Source organism: Gossypium arboreum, chromosome 13 (genome assembly GCF_025698485.1).
Source record: "Gossypium arboreum isolate Shixiya-1 chromosome 13, ASM2569848v2, whole genome shotgun sequence".
NCBI classification, from domain to species: Eukaryota; Viridiplantae; Streptophyta; class Magnoliopsida; order Malvales; family Malvaceae; genus Gossypium; species Gossypium arboreum.
The window spans coordinates 81,322,821-81,341,031 of record NC_069082.1 but is presented as its reverse complement, the minus strand read 5'-3'; the positions used below and the strand labels follow the sequence as shown (position 1 = coordinate 81,341,031).

At 31.0% G+C, this 18,211-nt stretch overlaps 1 protein-coding gene across 2 annotated transcripts; it reads right to left on the bottom strand.

Annotated features, from left to right (window-relative positions):
* Positions 1-1,146: 1,146 nt before the first annotated feature.
* On the bottom strand, positions 1,147-4,698 carry LOC108489524 (uncharacterized). 2 transcript variants are annotated; one of them, XM_053024127.1, is made up of 10 exons: positions 4,442-4,698; positions 3,668-3,935; positions 3,369-3,573; positions 3,196-3,286; positions 2,934-3,079; positions 2,589-2,832; positions 2,404-2,508; positions 2,154-2,336; positions 1,838-2,042; positions 1,147-1,719 (listed from the first exon to the last, which is right to left on the bottom strand). In XM_053024127.1, the coding sequence occupies exons 2-10, from the start codon at positions 3,882-3,884 to the stop codon at positions 1,232-1,234; spliced, it is 1,884 nt and encodes a 627-aa protein (XP_052880087.1). In that variant the 5' UTR covers positions 3,885-3,935; positions 4,442-4,698; the 3' UTR covers positions 1,147-1,231. The 2 variants fall into 2 exon arrangements, with proteins under 2 accessions (XP_052880087.1, XP_017649633.1); XM_017794144.2 differs by having other exon boundaries at positions 3,668-3,906; positions 4,442-4,697.
* Positions 4,699-18,211: the final 13,513 nt, after the last annotated feature.

The window sequence follows — 18,211 nt, the reverse complement described above, 5'->3', positions numbered from 1 at the left end:
TAGTATACAATTTGTTCTAACAACACTAGTGCACTATATCGTAGACTTGATTTTCGTAGTTTTAGTTTAGATAATATTAAGTTGCCTATGCCTATATATGTTATACTTAATGGTTAGTAAAACTATGCCTCCATTTAATTGCTTAACCATTAATATAAGAATAGCTTTACAATAAGCATGTAGTTTTATTTGCATCAAGGCCAATATGTAAGAAATATTTGTCTCATCGAATTGATTTTCATTTATAAACTAATAGATTTCATCTAAAATATTTGAATGTGTAATATCTATTTTATGTTTTACTATAACGCATTAAGATGAATCATCAAATATGAAGTTGACAATTTTCATTAGATGAGAAAAAATTGAAAAGCGATATAATTATAATTTTGAATAAGTATTGTGATGTTAATATTGTAAAGTTGTTTATATTTTCTTTCTTCTTATTTTCTCCAAAATTGGGGTATTAAAAAGTGGAGTAAAACCAGAGAAAGTGAAGAAATTGTGGAAAGGTAAAAGGAAATGATTATTTGTAATAATATTTTCAATTATAAAATAACTTACCTAAAATGTTAATAGGATAAAATGGTATTTTGCTTCTTAAAGAAAACATCAATTTTGTTTCCTAGATTTTCCCTCTAATTCAAAAGAGAGTAAATGGTATTCACTTTTTATTATTATTAAAAAAAAAAACTGTCTAAGCAATGGAAACTATAGTAAAAACACAAAGTTAATAAAAACAAAGGAAAAGAATCCCCATTTTCTCTTTTTTACTTTCACGCTTAAAGGAAACTCTAGTAAAAACAAGAGAGCAAAGGAAATATAAGAGAGAATAATTCTCTCTTCTTGGTTCATCTACATGCCTTTATTTATAATTTATATATATATATTTAAAACTTTCACAATTTTGAATATTTCCCAGTTTTATTTTTTATTTTTTACATTTTAAATAAAATTTGTAATTTTAATAAATTTTTTATTTTTATTTCTGACTGATGTAACAGTGCTACGTTAGCATCAAAACGATTAACTAACAAACTGTTAATTATTTTTGCAAAGGAAGTTAATTAATTTTTTTTTTTGAAAAAGTAAGCAAAAAAGTTATTAAAGTTGACATAATAAAAAAGGCTGTAGCATGCACAAATGTTGTGTCTTCTTTATAACAATCACATCTCTTTCTTTCATTCTTTTATAAACAAAAAAAAGTTTTGGATCCCCAACATGACATAGCTTAGTAAGCTTTAGTTGGTTCAGTAGTGAGGCCGAATCCAAAGGGGAAGAGTGGATCATAATGTGGATCCCCAACATTCATCGGCAGTTGATCAACTGTTTTAAACCAAGTACGAGGAAGCTTGCCTGAAAAACCATAGTCACCAAATAGAACATCAGCCACACCATGACCCTCGCTTCCTGGCAACCATGCCGCAACCAGAGCATCCATGGAGTCAATATCAGGTTCTATCACAACGGGGCGACCCGACATTAAGATGACAACACATTTCAAAGCTCCACATACATTTCTGATTGTGGTTGGACCAGGTTCTGGAATCGTTAGATTCATGCTGTCACCTTTTGTTTCGACATATGGATGCTCCCCTACTACCACAATGGCACAGGAGAAGTTGTTGGACTTGACGAATTTGGGATCCGGATTCTCCTCATACACAACATTCGTGCTTGAATCAACTGTGTTTTTGATAGCTTTTAGGACTGTTGTACCTGAGATCATAAGGACAGTCTTGATGGCTATTTGCATATTGGAAAATGGGAGATACATACAAGAGTCGGAACAACATAGTTAAAAACACTAAAACAGGGGGTAAATTGCTTGTTTTACCATTTGTAAGGTCGTTGCCACTGAACCCTTGCCACTCAATAGTCCATCCACCACATTGATAACCCAAATTGTCTGCATGACTACCAGCAACAAGTATTTTTGATGTCTTCTTAGGTAAGGGAAGCAATGGCTGATCGGCAGAGTGCCCATTCTTTAGCAAAACAAGTGATTTTCTCACTGCTTCTCTAGCCAACTCTCTATGTTCCTGTTTAATGTTTTCGTTAATAATCCGTATGATATAGATTCGGGTATGTCATGTTGGGTTATAGTTATTTTTTTCTGTTTCAGGTCCGTGTCATGCAATGGATAAACTGACCTGACTGCCAAGTTGGTCAACTAAGCTGTTATCTGCTAATGGGTTCTCAAATAGACCCATTGCAAATTTAACTCTCAAAATTCTCTTCACTGCATCATCAATGCGGCTCATGGGGATGAAATTGCTTTTGACAAGGAAAGTTAGCCCGTGGATGAACGAGGAATAGTTGTATGGAACCATGACCTGCAGAGATGAAAATATAGTAAGAAGATCAAACACATAAAATTAAGTATAAAATATAAGCTCTAACCATGTCAATGCCAGATCCGATTGCTGCTTGAATCGAGTAGGTATAGTTAGCATGAGGTGGATAAGTGATCCGGTCAATGCCTTCCCAATCTGAGATGACGAAGCCCTGCAACAATGGTGCAAAATCTGGTGTTATGTTTCCTAAGGTTCTTTTGTATGTTATGCTTGTGAGTGTGGAAACATTACTCTGAATCGAAGTTTGTTCTTGAGGAAACCAGTGACTAAATCACGATTAGCATGCATTTTAACGCCGTTCCAACTAGAATACGAAACCATGACCGTTGAAACACCTTTGATAATCGAAGAGTAGTAGCCTGGCATATGAATGCTAAGCAAATCGTGCCAGTTGATCACTGTGTTGTTCTCATTTATGCCCTTGGTTGTTCCACCATCTCCTACGTAGTGCTTAGCACAAGCTGCAACATTTTTACTGGACATCGAAAAACCATTAATAGAAAGTTGTATCTTTATGTTTCGAAAAGTTATATAGTCGAATTCGTGTTATGTATAGTAAACCATGGAATTGCTCACTTTCCAGCAACAAATGGAATGCCTTTAGAAGATTTAGCAGGTATGTCTCCTTGTAATCCTGGTACAATCTCTGTCATTGCGTCAACAAGATGGGGATCTTCGCTGTAACTTTCGTAACATCGGCCCCATCTCGGATCTCGGCAAACCTGTGGAAGGAATCAGTAGTTAAGAACAGACTGTGGATTTGTGCAAAGATCAATATTTCAAACTCGAAATGAATTCCGGGAAACAAACAGGAAAACAAAATTGAAAATAAAGCTACCGCTATACAAGGTGCGAAAACATATGGAATGCCAGTTGCTCTAGATTCAAGTGCTGTTGCAGCCCCAATTTTCTTAACCAGTTTAGGGTCCCTGAGTAACATGTACTAAGAAACTTAAAGAACAATGTAGTAACGCAGTACTATTGTAATGTGATTTAAGTGAAGCAACATGCCTGGTAGCACCTAGACCAATGTTGTGAGGAAAAATTGTTGCCTTGTAAACATTGTTGTTGCCATGAACAGCATCAATCCCGTAAATCATGGGGATCTGCATTCGGGTTGCTAAACTACCCTTCTGAAAGTCATTGATCATGTTTATCCAAGCCTCTGGAGAAGCTTGTGGAGAAGGGGCACTCCCTCCTCCACTCAATACACTCCCTGCCAAAAGTAAAATCGATATCCTCTGTATCCATTAATATGACACACAAAAGTTGCTACATTTGATACAATTATGGTGGTGTCTCACTCTCACCAATGAAATACTTGTTCATCACGTCGGCCGAAGCAACGCTGCGTTCGATCTGGACCATTTGTCCGATCTTTTCCTCCAATGTCATTCGATCCAACAGGTCCCGGGTTCGAACATGTACCGCCTGTTTCGGATCTTTATATTTCATGTATTCCGCTTTTGTCAAGCAACACCAAAGCACTAGTCCCATAAAAAAGATGGTAATTCTTGTTCTTGCCATCTTTATCTTTCTTCCAATTTGCCTTGAGATTAAAGAGGAATATGATGCTCACTTACAATCCCAAATTGAGGTGATGAAAGTTGTTGTGTTAAAACAAGTAGAATCGAATTACATTACTCGAACTCGGGTGTAATGAAGCAACTCAAAAAAAAAAAAAAACCTAATATGCAATGAAAAACAATACGCGCTGAATTGAAAAAAGTGTTATATGAAGGTCTGAAAAAACCCCAATAAGGTGTAAGAAAAGATAGTTTGGTTTTGAATGAAGAACAGATGGAAAAAACCCCAATAAGGTGTAAGAAAAGATAGCTTGGTTTCCAATGAAGAACAGATGGAAAAACGTAGTGTTTTTTCTTGGTTTTTGGCTGCTATATGAAATGAAAAGAATTAATATAAACTGAATGTACAAGAAAATTCATTCTTTGTTATTTAAGTTTCTAAGAAAAATCAAGATACTGCAATGGGTGGTTATCTTCTCCAACTTTTTTCAGCACAACATTAGAGAACAAAACAATCAAGAAGAAGAAGCAATAAAAGAAAGAGAGTTTAAAACATACAGAAAAATCCCAGAAATCCTGTGCCTTGTAAAATGTGTAGGTAAAGTCTGGAAATGAAACGAAGGAGAAGGTGGTATTTATAGAAGATTTCTTATACATGTCCATTTTTCCCTATTCCATTTTCCATTTGAATTTGCATTAGAAAATAATTTGTGAAAAAAAGGAAAAGAAAACAGAGAATGGGAAGGAGAAAATTATGAAATGTGATTAGCAACTGGTAAGCAATCACCTTTATAATAATGCATCTTGCTTATATTATTGTCAATCAATTAAATGCTTGATGTTAGCTTCTTAATGAATCTACCTATATTAATTAACTTAGTTTAATTCATCTATCTATCTAGAGGTGTGCATGGGCAGGGTTACCCGGCCCTGCCCGAAGACCTGCCCGAAAAATGGGAGAGTTTGGGTAAAAATATAGGTCCGAAATATGGGTTTGGGCACAAAAACGAGGCCCGTTTAGAAAATGGGCCGGGCTCAGGTAAAAATTTTTTGCCCTAAGCCTGGCCCGGCCCAAATTATATAATAAATATATATTTTTTTATTTTTAATTATATTTATATTTTAATTTTAATTTTAATATAATCAATTTTTATTATATTTTTCAAATTGTGTATTGTTTTAAGAATTGTTTTAATATATTTTTATTTGTTTCTTATTTTAATATTTGTTTTAAATGTATTTGATTATTTAATATATTTTAAAATTTTTATTTAATAAAATAAGTTAAAAAATTTAATATGGGTCAATGAGCTGGGCTCAAGCTTAATAATTTTATTTCGGGCGGGCTTAGGCAAATTTTAGGCCCATATTTCGGGCCGGACCCAGGCGAGAAAACGGCCTGAAATTTTTGTGGGCCCGCCCATGCACACCTCTATATCTATCTATTCTTTATTAATTAACTTAGTTGTATCCTTATTTACAAAATAATTAGTATTATTTTAAGGGTTTTTTATATAGAAAAATTTATGCATATTAAACTGAAGTCTATATAATTTTTAGTATTTTTATGTTAACATTTAACTAAAATTTTAATTATTATTTACATAAATTTTTGTATAAATATATATTTTTTATCTACCTCTTGACTCACATAATCTATTATTTATATTAATTCTCGATTGAGTTTGTATTACAATCCATCAAAACACCAATTAGATTAAGAGAATATTAAAATATTTTTTAATATGGGTGTGTTTTGTTGTTTCTTATTTTAAAATAAAATAATACTATTTGAAATTAGAATAAACTAAGTTTTAAAATTTAACTTAATTAATATAAATTTTATATAAATATATTATTATAAGAAATGGGTTTTTTTTTTACTTAATTTCATCAACAAAAGATTAGGATAGAGTTTTTAAGTATGAAGTATAGTTAGGAATAAGAAAAAGTATAGATTATGAAGTGGATATTAAATCTCCTCCTAAAAATAACTAGTTAAGCCTCAAATTCATCATGGACGGTTTGTGATTAAAGTATTCAAATAATCACATCCACCTAAATTATCTTTATAAATTTTTTAAAAATAAAAGTAAATAAAATAGACAAAAAATTAATAAAATACTTACTTCTATTTATAATTTCAAAACTTTTTAATAAGAAAAAAAGTTAAATTGTGTCCTTTTATTTAATTAACAATAAATTATTTCTGAAATTAAAATATTTAATCAGAAATATATATATAGTTTAAACAAGAAATGGGTCAAAATTTGCACATAAAGGTGAATAAAATGTTAGTTTTGTAGTGAGAAAAGAATTTTGTTTTTTCTTCTCAAATTGAAAGACAGAGGTGATCACTTACTTTCATAACCTAATTACCATAAACATTTATTTTATTTTTTGGGGGGATTTTTGTCTTATTTTAGAGACAATATGCAATTCAACTACAAGATAGTCTAATTTGTTTGATGAATTAAGAATTGAAGATGAAAGCTAAAATACATTCATCACAACTAATCAGCTAAATTACCAATGTTTGACATTAATCAATCTATGGTTGTAACCAAAAAAACAAAAACAAAACTACAGGCTTAGAATTTTTCAAGCAATGGTTTCTTCTAATATGGGCATTCTGGTAGCTGGATAAACTTGTTTTCTTTTTAATTTCAATAAAAGCCACTACTTACATTTGGAAGCTGTTTTATTCCCTAGAGGGTATTCCAATAATTTGTCATCAACACATCATCCAAATTCTTACAAAGAAACAAACCATTAGGTTTAGTGAAATTAATGACTTGTGACTTTTATTTGTGTGGCTGGATCAACTTGGTTTCATTTTCACTCACCATAAAAACACCCAATGCAACACTACATGAGCGTTAATCCCAAAAAAATAAGTTGAAATTTTCTTTCTAGAGATGTTCGAATATAGCAAAATCCCAATTTTTTCATCAACTCCTAGTTTCCACAATATTACGTAGAAACAAACATAAACAAACGACTCTTGAAGCTCAAGGTTGAGGGTATTATCATGATATTTAGAGTGGTTGGTGGTGCATGGTATTTGGCAGCAAATGATTGGTTGGGTTTTATAGCATGAGAAAGGAAGGTCATTGCTTTCTACTGTAATCAGATTGGCTGTGTGCTTTTATGTATTTCCTTTGAATAGTAGGTTGCATGGAAAACCTTCTAAGTAGGTTCAGGTTCTATTTTTGCTGATCAAGAGAGCTAGTTGTGCAAGGTTATTGAATCATAGGAAGGTAGGTTTTCACTAGTCTTGTTTTTTTTGAAATGTTGGTTGTGATGATTTCTTCTTTGTAGCAAAAGTTTGTTGGTTTGGGTGAATAAAAGGTCAATTATCAAAAACAATAAAATCACAAGTAAAAACCTATGTGATTAAGATTGTTAGCACTACAAGAAAACAGTATTTTTAGCGGTGTTTTAACAAAAAACGTCACTAAAAAAGAGCATTAGCGGCGCTTCCACAAAAACGCCACTAAAAAACGAGCATTAACAGCGCTTATAAGGAAACGCCGCTATATGTTGAGAATTAGCGGCGCTTACATGAGAAACGATGCTATAGCTTGACCATTAGCGGCGCCTTGGAGAAAAAGCGGCAAAAAAATACACACAACGTCATTTTTTGTTGAGATTTAGTGGCTTTAGCGGCGCTTGCTAAAAACGCCGCTAATACTGACTTATAGCAGCGTTTTTCAAAAAAGCGCCGCAAAAGATCGATCTATAGCGGCGTTTTTCACGCCGCTAAAAGTCAGTATTAACGGCATTTTTAGCAAGTGCCGCTAAAAGTATAATTTATTTTTAATTGTATATTTAAATTCTTAAAAGAAAATAATGACACGTAGAATAATTTTAAAAGTAAAACATAGGAAAATATTTATTAAAATGAAATAAATTAAAATATTATTATTTAAAATAATTTTAAAGTTTTTGGTATATGACTAATTGTTTTATATTTATATATTAAATATTTTCTTATATAATTGTAAAAGAGATAGTATTAATTTTAAAATATTGAATTAATTATCATTATAGTTTAGGGTTTATGATTTAGGGTATATGGTTCGGGTTTAAGGTGTAGGAGTTACAAATTTAAGGGTTACAATTATGTAGTTTAAGGTATTGATTTAGGGTTTAACAATTAGAGTTTAAGATTTAAGTGTTAGGGGTTAATGATTAGGGTCGGGTTAGGGGTTAGGGGTTTAGGGTTAAGGGCTTATGGTTTAGGGGTTAGAGTTTAATTAGATATGTGTGTATTGTGAAATTTAGGGTATCAAGTTTAGGGTTTAGGATTTTAAGGCCAAATAGGGGTTAGAGGTTTAGGGTTTTGATTAATTATCATTTTTAATTTATATATTAAATGATTTCTTATATAATTGTAAAAGAGGTATATAATATTTATCTTAATATATTAAAATTATATATGATTATAGTTTAAATTATTAAAATTATAAACTTTATATATATTAAAAGGTTTAGGATTTAAGTGGTTTACTTGAAATTTGTTAAATTGATGATGAAATTTTATACAATCAATTGATGCTTTTAAAAGATATGGATAGATACTATATCTACTTAATAACATTATAAACACATAGAAACCATAGAAATTAAAATATAAGGATTAAATATTAAGCATATTGCTCGGGGATGAAAATGGGGAAATGTCTACAATACCTGGGTTGAATCAGATACAATTTGAAGGATTTTGTGGGTTCATGGATCGGGGCTTAAAAGATAAAAACTGAAAATTATCTACTTCGTAAAATGTAAAAAAAAAAATTAGTATGTACCATATATCGTGAAGAGATCATAAATCTTTTAAACTTTAATTCATAATATTAGGATAAATTATAACTAATTATCATCATATTAACATTTATCATCATTAGTATTAATAATTAAAATTATTAATCTAAACAGTTAATTGAACAAAGAATTCAATTCAAATTAATTCCTCTACACTTAATTTATATAAGTGAAATTTAAACTTAAAATTTCAAAGTTATCATGCAATATAGATATATTATTAACTATTGACTATCATAAGTTAAATATTATGGCTACCAAATTATAACAAATAAAATGAAATATAAAAATTAAGAGATCGCTATGCTTTTTTAAAAAACGCAAAAAAAACAGTATAGCTGAAAGAAAACGGCGTCGTTTTAGTTGGATAGAGTATTAGTGGCGTTTTGAAAAACGCCGCAACAGAAGTAAAGTGTACTGGAAGCGTCATCATTTTAGTTGAAAATATAGGGGATTAGCGGCGTTTTTATAGAAAACGCCACAAAAGACAGTTTAGTTTAAAGAAAACGATGCCGTTTTAGTATATGAGGGTATTAGTGGCGCTTTTAAAAACGCCGCAAAATAATTAAAGTCTACTGTACACATCGTCGTTTTAGTTGAATATATAGGGATTAGCGGTGTTTTTTAAATAAACGCCGCAAAAAACATTAGTGCTTAACAAAAACAGCGTCGTTTTGTTTGGAGATTAGCGGCGCTTACCTGGAAACACTGCAATAGATTGCTTTTAGCGGCGCTTTTCATAAGTGCCGCAAACAATGAATTTTTTTTTCAAAATGGCGTCGTTTTCATTTCTAATGTTAAGTCCTTCTTTCATGCCCGACAGTCTCAGACTTCTCCCCCAAAACACCAAAATAGATTTCCCCTAATCCCTTAATTTCCCCCAAAATCCCTAGGCATCTCAGTCGACCGACCACCTACTCATCGTCGTCCGCCGTCGTCTCTTCTGCGTCCCGTCGTCGTCGCTCTCCGCTTCTGCAATTAGTCGGTAAATTTCGGTACCCATTTGCTGCATGATACTTGTTTCTCTTAAGATAGGGTAGAAATAGAACCTGTTGTGATAAGGTGGAAATAGAACACTTTTTGCACTTCTGAATTTATTAGACGAATCATCAAGAAATTCAACACAAAAATTGACTACTTTGTCTCATCTGAAGCAACTGTTGTTTAGTATGTCAAATGAGCTTCTGCCATGTCCCCTAAGAAATCCAAGCAAAAATATTGCTTTAAAGGTCAAATTTAGGTTTGATCCTTCTACTATGCTCATATTTAGATTTTATACTTGTCCTTTATTTTTTTTGGTTTGACCAAGGTATCTTTTATGCTCGATTTACAATCCATGAAAACTAATCCTTTTAGGATTTACTATTGCCTCTTCCAACGGTGTCACTTTTAGAGTTCGAACCTAAGTTCATGAAATTGGAAGTGCAATGACCACAACCCCAACACTTGTTAGTATCCCTATATTTTAATTTAGCATAATTAGTATTATTTTTATAATTCCATCGATTAATCTAAGTAGTTAACAAAATTAACTATTTTAATTAATGCGAACATAAATTTTTCTTAAAATACCTTTCTCATTTATCATGCTAAAATGTTTGGTATTGGACAGATGTTTCAAAGAAAAATCTATGTTTTTAGTTAAACACTTTGGAGTAAATAATTACATCATAAAACTAGATAAAGATTAAATTTCAAATTTAAACATAATAGAAGGATTAAAACAAAATTTAACCTATTTCAAATTAGTATAATCATACATAGTTGACATTTATATATATATACATGCATGATTGAGATATTTACCCACTTAATTAGGGTTCTTTCATTATTCTTTTGCCCATAGTGTACTGATTAAGGTGATTGAGCTTGTCATCACAATGGTTTTCAGCATTTATCTATAAAAACAATTAATAAACATTATTATTATTATTATTCAAATAATTTTTCCCAATATCTGTCTAAATTTCTTTTTTGGGATCTTTTTAGATTTAGAACAAATCCTAAAGCTTTTTTCTTCACAGGTGAGCTCTCGAGTTCAATATCCCGATGACTATCAAAATCTTTCATACGAGGATCTGAAGGAGTTCAAAGAGTGAGTTCTTCAGCTGCTATATTTTATTTATTTCTTTTGTTTATTGTAGATCATATTCATGTTTCAATTAGATAACATGAAGTTTGCTTCTGGACATTTTTTCTCTTATATCTGAATCACTAAGCCCTTATCAAATTGTTAGAGTAGGTGACTTGATAATTCATTTTTTCTATACTGATATGCTGAAATTATCTTTTGTATGTAAAGGTTGTTAAATTAGTTTGTTTTCCTTTCTTTTTATTTTTATTTTTATTTTTAAAGATATGTTTTGGCTTTGATGAAATTATCATTTATTATTTTCTTTAATTACAATATAAACTTATTCATAATATCTGTCTTTTCTTCACGACTCCAGTAGCCCGGTAATAGTTTGAAATCTAAATTTCAAAGTTGAAATGGTGCATGGCATTGTCATGCTAAGAATGCTTTTGTGATTATGATAATAGTGGAATAGTGGAATAGTGTAATTGCGTATAGTGTAATAGTGGAATTTTTTTTGATTGGGCAGTATCAGACCAGCAATAGGAAAAAGAGCCGAAGCTTTCAACTGCTTTATCAGTTACCACTTGAGATCTAAGAAAGAGAAAGAAAAACTACAAATACTACTCAAATACACAGAAAGGCTAGATAAGTTGAAGGTTAGTTAATCTTTTACTTTCTTTTTTTCTTTCGTTTTTTAAATTGCTATTCTTGTTTATCCTTAGATTAATTTTTAATGGATCATGCTTTTAACTTATTCTGTTTATCCTTGGATTATTTTTTAAATTTGTTTATACTGTTTATCGTCAGAGACTTGTTATGTTGTCGATGAACTGTTTGTCATTGTTTTCCTCTACAATACATAGATATAATAATACCCAAATTTACAAGTGATCAAGTACAGAACTTGTTATGCTGTTATGCTATCGGCCTTGAGATTAATTCTGCAGAAGGGATCATTTTCGCTCAATTTTCAACCTTTTAATTTGTGATTTAATATTTCTATATTTCTATCACGATTTTTATTAAATTATTAAATATTATTGAAATATTCTCGTCCGTTTTATCACAAATATTATCATTCTTTTATCATTTAAATTAAAATTTTTATTCAAAATAAATCATAGCTTTTAAGCATAAACTTGCCGTTACCAAAAGAACAATGTTTACTTAAATTAATAAATGCAAATTAAAAGAAAGACTTAGCAAGTTTAATATCATTAATGTAAATATTTTATTTTATTTTTATATTACCTAATTTTTAAATTAACAAATTAATAAATGCAAATTAAAAGAAAGACTTAACAAGTTTAATATCATTAATTTAAATATTTTATTTTATTTTTAAATTACCTAATTTTAAATTAACAAATTAATAAATGCAAATTAAAAGAAAGACTTAACAATGTTTAAAATATTTTGTCTACTTTTATTTTATTTTTAAATTACCTAATTAAATTAAATTGTATTTAAAGTTTTATTTCATTTTAATCACGAAATTTTTTTGTCAAATTTTATTTTATTTTTAAATTACCTAATTAAAGTAAATTGTATTTAAATTTTTATTATATTTTATTTTATTTTAATCAGGAAAAACTTGTCTACTTTTATTTTATTTTTAAATTACCTAATTAAAGTAAATTGTATTTAAATTTTTATTTTATTTTATTTTAATCAGAAAAACTTGTCTACTTTTATTTTATTTTTAAATTACCTAATTAAATTAAATTGTATTTAAAGTTTTATTTTATTTTATTTTATTTTATTTTAATCACGAAAAAACCTTTGTCTACTTTTATTTTATTTTTAAATTGTCTAATTAAAGTAAATTGTATTTAAAGTTTCATTTTATTTTATTTTAATCAGGAAAAACTTTTGTCTACTTTTATTTTATTTTTAAATTACCTAAATAAATTAAATTATATTTAAAGTTTTGTTTTATTTTATTTTAATCACGAAAAAACTTGTAAATAATTAACCATGTGACTCAATAAAAATAACCATAATTGAGCACACATGATAGACATAATTCAAAATAAATAATTAACTCTAAACTTGTAAATTTATTCTAATAACCAATTCTTCACTTCCCTTGTGTTTTCCCATCAACACAATCACAATCCCATCAACATAAATATATATCATATTTTACATAATTTACATAACTTACATAATACATAAATATATATCATATCTTACATAATTTACATAATTTGGATAACTTACATAATTTACATAACTTACATAATACATAAATATATATCATATCAAAACTTACATAACTTAATTAGAATTATAAATAAACAACTTACCCGTGTAATTTATTGTCAACTTTAGAATTCAAAAACTACGAAATGGATAGGAGTTGGATGAAATTGTCAAGGGTAAGCAAAGCCTATCGAAATGGAGTACAAACTTTTCTGAATTTTGCATTTCAAAATGCAAGCCAAGAGAATATGATTCTTTGCCCGTGTAAGAAGTGTGACAACATCAATTGGCATATTCATGAAGTTGTCTACGAACATCTAATTGTTGATGGCTTTATTCGGGGGTATAAAAAATAGATTTTCCATGGAGAGTGTACATCTACTGGAACTTCTTCAATGATTAATCCGACTTATCCTGATACTGATTACCACCAGTATGTTAGACAAGATGACATGGAAGGTATGTTGCGGGATACATTTAATATGCACAGTCATGGTGATCAATCGTTTCCACCTGACTTTATTGCATCCGATGATTGTAATATTGGTGGAAATGTTTTTTGCGAAATGGGAACAAGTGCACCTGATGATGAGCCAAATGAAGAAGCGGCGAAGTTCTACAATTTACTTAATGAAATGAACAAAGAGCTTTACGAGGGATCAAAATATTCGAAATTGTCCTTCTGTATTCGTTTATTTCACTTAAAATGTTTGGGAGGGTGGACTGGAAACTCTTTTACAATGCTGCTAGAGTTTCTGAGAGAGATGTTTCCTTTTGCAAAAATCCCCCAATCTTGTCAAGATATGAAGAGACTAATAAAAGATTTGGGCCTTGGGTACGACAAAATTCATAGTTGCCCAAATGACTGCATGTTGTACTTGGGTGATCAGAAGAACCAACAGTGTTGTAATGTTTGCGGTAAGTCTCGTTGGATGAATGGGAATACAGAAGATGTGAATGCGGATGAAGGTGGGGCACAGTTAAGAAAGAAGCCAGTCAAGGTTTTGCAATATTTTTCCCTAATACCAAGACTTCAAAGGCTTTTCATGTCATCAAAGACGTCCGAATCTATGAAGTGGCATAATGATCAACGGACCGATGATGGATTATTAAAACATCCTGCGGATTCTTTAGCTTGGAAATCATTTGACAGTAAATTTCCAAGTTTTGCAAGCGATCCTCGAAATGTGAGGCTTGGGCTAGCAGCTGACGGCTTTAATACATTTAAAATCATGAGTACTTCGTACAGTACTTGGCCTATAGTGCTTGTTCGTTACAATTTACCTCCATGGATTTGCATGAAGCAATCTTCGTTTATTTTACCAATGATTATTTCTGGAGAGAAAGGTCCCGGAAATGATATTGACATCTATTTGAAGCCACTTATTGAAGAGCTAAAACAATTATGGTCTGGTGTTGAGACATATGATGTATTGAGAAAGAAGAACTTTAATTTATGTGCAGCTTTGTTGTGGACAATTAATGATTTTTCGGCTTATGCTAATTTATCGGGTTGGAGTACTAAAGGACATTATGCTTGTCCTTGTTGTGCTGCATAAACTTGTTCGAAGTGGTTTTACAATGGGAAGAAGTTCTCTTACATGGGCCATCGTCGGTGGTTAGATGGAAATCATAAATTTAAATTTCAGAGGACTCTATTTGACGGTACTGAAGAGTACAGAGGAGCTCCTGAGCAGACCGTTGGATTTGAAATCTTGTTTATGTTAAAAGATATCAACTTTAGTTATGGGAAGATGAATCAACCACCTAACACACAAACAAAGAGAAGATTGAGGGATGAATCTGATGATGAATCGACAAAGAGGATGATCCTAATGAGGCGGATTTGTGGAAAAAAAATGAGTATTTTTTTGAGTTGCCTTATTGGGAGCACAACATTTTACGCCACAATCTTGATGTCATGCATATTGAGAAGAATGTTTGCGAGAACATAATTGGGACAATTTTGAATGTTAATGGAAAATCAAAAGACAATCTTCAGAGTCAAATTGATTTAGTTGACATGAGAATTCGGCGTGATCTTCATCCTCAAGTACTTCCGAATGGGAAGTATCGGTTGCCGCCTTCTATTTTTTCAATGTCAAAGGAAGAGAAATAAGTGTTCTGCATGGTGTTGAAGGATATAAAGGTCCCAGATGAGTACGCATCAAATATATATCAATGTGTGAGTCTTAAAGATCGAAGATTATATTCATTAAAATCACATGATTACCACATCTTGATGCAAGATTTACTCCCAGTTGCTTTATAGTGCTGTATGTCAAAAAATGTGACGTCCTGTATAATTCAACTATCCAATATAATGAAAGCTATTTGTGGCAAAGTTTTGGATGTTGAAGAACTTGAGAAAGTACAGGATGGAGCTGCTTTGACTTTATGCAATTTGGAGAAGATCTTTCCACCTTCCTTCTTCACTATTATGGTGCACTTGGTAATCCATCTACCTCACGAAGCAATACTTGGTGGACCGGATTTTTATCGATGAATGTATCATATAGAAAGGTGCTAATTTATTTGTCAAATATTCATTCATTCACCTCTATAAATTTAGTTATAGCTTTTGATAAATATTGTATATCGTGTTTAGGTTCCTAAGCAAATTGAAGTCGTATTGTCGCAATAAGCGTTATCCAGAAGGATTAATTGCTGAAGGCTACTTGGCAAAGGAATACATGTAAGGCCATCGTACCCGAGACCATCGCCGGAGTCGAGCACGAAGTGTTACTAAGCTTAATTCATCAATTAAACAACTTAAACAACTTATTACCAACCATGCATGACAACCAAGCATATGCACATCACCAATATCAAACATAACATAAATAACTAGATTTATAAATCAGAATCATTAGCTCACTAAAGACCAATATATTTGGCCAAATTATAATAACACATGTTATAAAATTAGGTCCCTATACATGCCACTCACTTGATAATTCTAGCATATGTGTTTATACTGTCAAGGTGTTGGCTTGATAGTGTGATGCTGCCTCCGACGGTCTCTAACCCTGAGCTAACCTGACAAAACTAAAAGAAATGGAAAGGAGGGGGTAAGCTTTATGCTTAGTAAGCTCACGTGAAATAATAATAAGCAATTTACTAACATGCTTCCCACAATAAAACTAACTCATTAGTACATTTACACATGTTCTGGTTAAGCTGTTTTCTTGAGTAATAGTCACTAAATCATTTATATCTAGAGCTACGGAACTCCAAATTAAGATCCGTAAATTTTCCCAAAACTAGACTCATATATATTTCTACCATAAAATTTTCAGAATTTTTGATCCAGCCAATAAGTACAGTTTATTATTCAAAGTATCCCCTGTTTTGCTGTTTAACAGCTTTGACCTTTCTTCACTAAAATTTATTTATCTCATATTACAAAACTCGGATGATGCTCTTGTTTGTTTTTATTAAAATTAGACTCATTCAAGATTATAGGCATATAAATTATACCCAAAAATTATTTTTATATAATTTTTAACAATTTTTCCAAGTCAGAACAGGGGATCTCGAATTCATTCAGACACTGTCTCACAAGAATTCAAATATCACATAATATGGAATTCTTTTGCTTCCCTTGTTTCTTTTATGTGAAAATAGACTCAATAAAATTTAATTACATATTTTATTTGAAATTTAATTCAACTTCCACAATTTTTGGTAAATTTTCAAATTCATGCACTGCTGCTGTCCAATACTGTTTTACTACTAAAGTTCACTTTTGCACAATTTCACTTAATCCATTCCATTTTACCGAGGTTCGCTTAAATATCGAGCATATTGCTCATAAATTTAAATAAAAATATACTTGCACTTGTTCATCACATAATCACTTTCACATTTATTTTCACTTAATCGATTTCTCGTTCAACTCATCGGAATAATAACAGATACACAATTGCCTGCACATTTTCTCATTTCCACACTTGTAGCCGAAGCTATCTGGTATGCATAGTAGCCTGCACTTAGTACTACACATGCGACCAATTATCCGGTACACGTAGTAGCCTGCACTTAGTACTACACACGTGACCTAACCATCTGATACATGTAGTAGCCTGCACTTAGTACTACACACGTGATCGAAGTTATCAGGTACGCATAGTAGCCTACACTTAGTACTACACATGCGACCAACAATCTGGTACACGTAGTAGCCTACACTTAGTACTACACACGTGACCTCACAATAGCTCATTTGTATCGTTTCTATTCCGAAGGTTCAATCGGGGAATTCCTCACTTTTTAACATTTTATTAAATTGTCTGTAATCAATTTAAATTCATAATTTACATCGAATAACCATTTGATAGGCAGCCACATTTCATATGATATCAAAATATATTAACATAAAAAGAATCGATAGATTATTTATATACGAACTTACTTGAAGTGTCGATCTCACTATCCATAGTACCAATTATCCATTCATAGTATAATAAGACACAACTCAAATAGCAAATCAGCTTTTAAGAATTTACATAACATATATCACATATTTCATATATCACTTGTCATGTACCATCATTTTCTTGCATTCAATGTAACATTCTTTCATGTCATATTTCCACATCATAAACACCATTCCATCAACTTTTCCAATATATTAAATCATACAATATATGCAATAATAGTAAGAAATATAATTCAAACATAACATTGTATTATTATTATCATACGAACTTACCTCGATACAAAATATTAGCAATCGAGCCTATTCCTTGTAAACTTTGTTTTTCCCTCGATCACGACTTAAATCTCGTTTCTCTTGATCTATAATACCAAATTAATTTATTTAATACATACATTCATTAAAACAGCCTTTAATACGAAGTTTGGCAAAATTACCATTTTGCCCTTAAACTTTTGCATAATTACACTTTTTCCCCTAGGCTCGAGAATTAAACTTCATCCCTTATTCTTATGTTTTATGACATGCTGATCATTTTTCCCTTCTATGACAACATCAAATTCTCACTCTAACATGCACTTATGACTATTAGGTATTTTTACCGATTAAGCCCTTTTACTCGTTTTCACTTAAAACCGAGTAGCACAAGTTGTCTAACATAATTTAAAACCTCATATTCTATCATAAATACACAAATTTCACCTATGGGTATTTTTCCAAATACGAACCCTAGGTTGAATTATTGCTAGCATAAGCTTAATCAAGTTACCGGGATTCCAAA

What these genes read in the sequence shown, in the direction of transcription:
- LOC108489524 (XM_053024127.1), bottom strand. Translation starts at nt 3,884, where the DNA reads ATGGCAAGAACAAGAATTACCATCTTTTTTATGGGACTAGTGCTTTGG. An exon ending in ATTGGTCTAGGTGCTACCAG is followed by an intron (nt 3,287 to 3,368) that starts GCATGTTGCTTC and finishes CATGTTACTCAG; the next exon opens with GGACCCTAAACTGGTTAAGA. An exon ending in ATTCCATTTGTTGCTGGAAA is followed by an intron (nt 2,833 to 2,933) that starts GTGAGCAATTCC and finishes TTCGATGTCCAG; the next exon opens with TAAAAATGTTGCAGCTTGTG.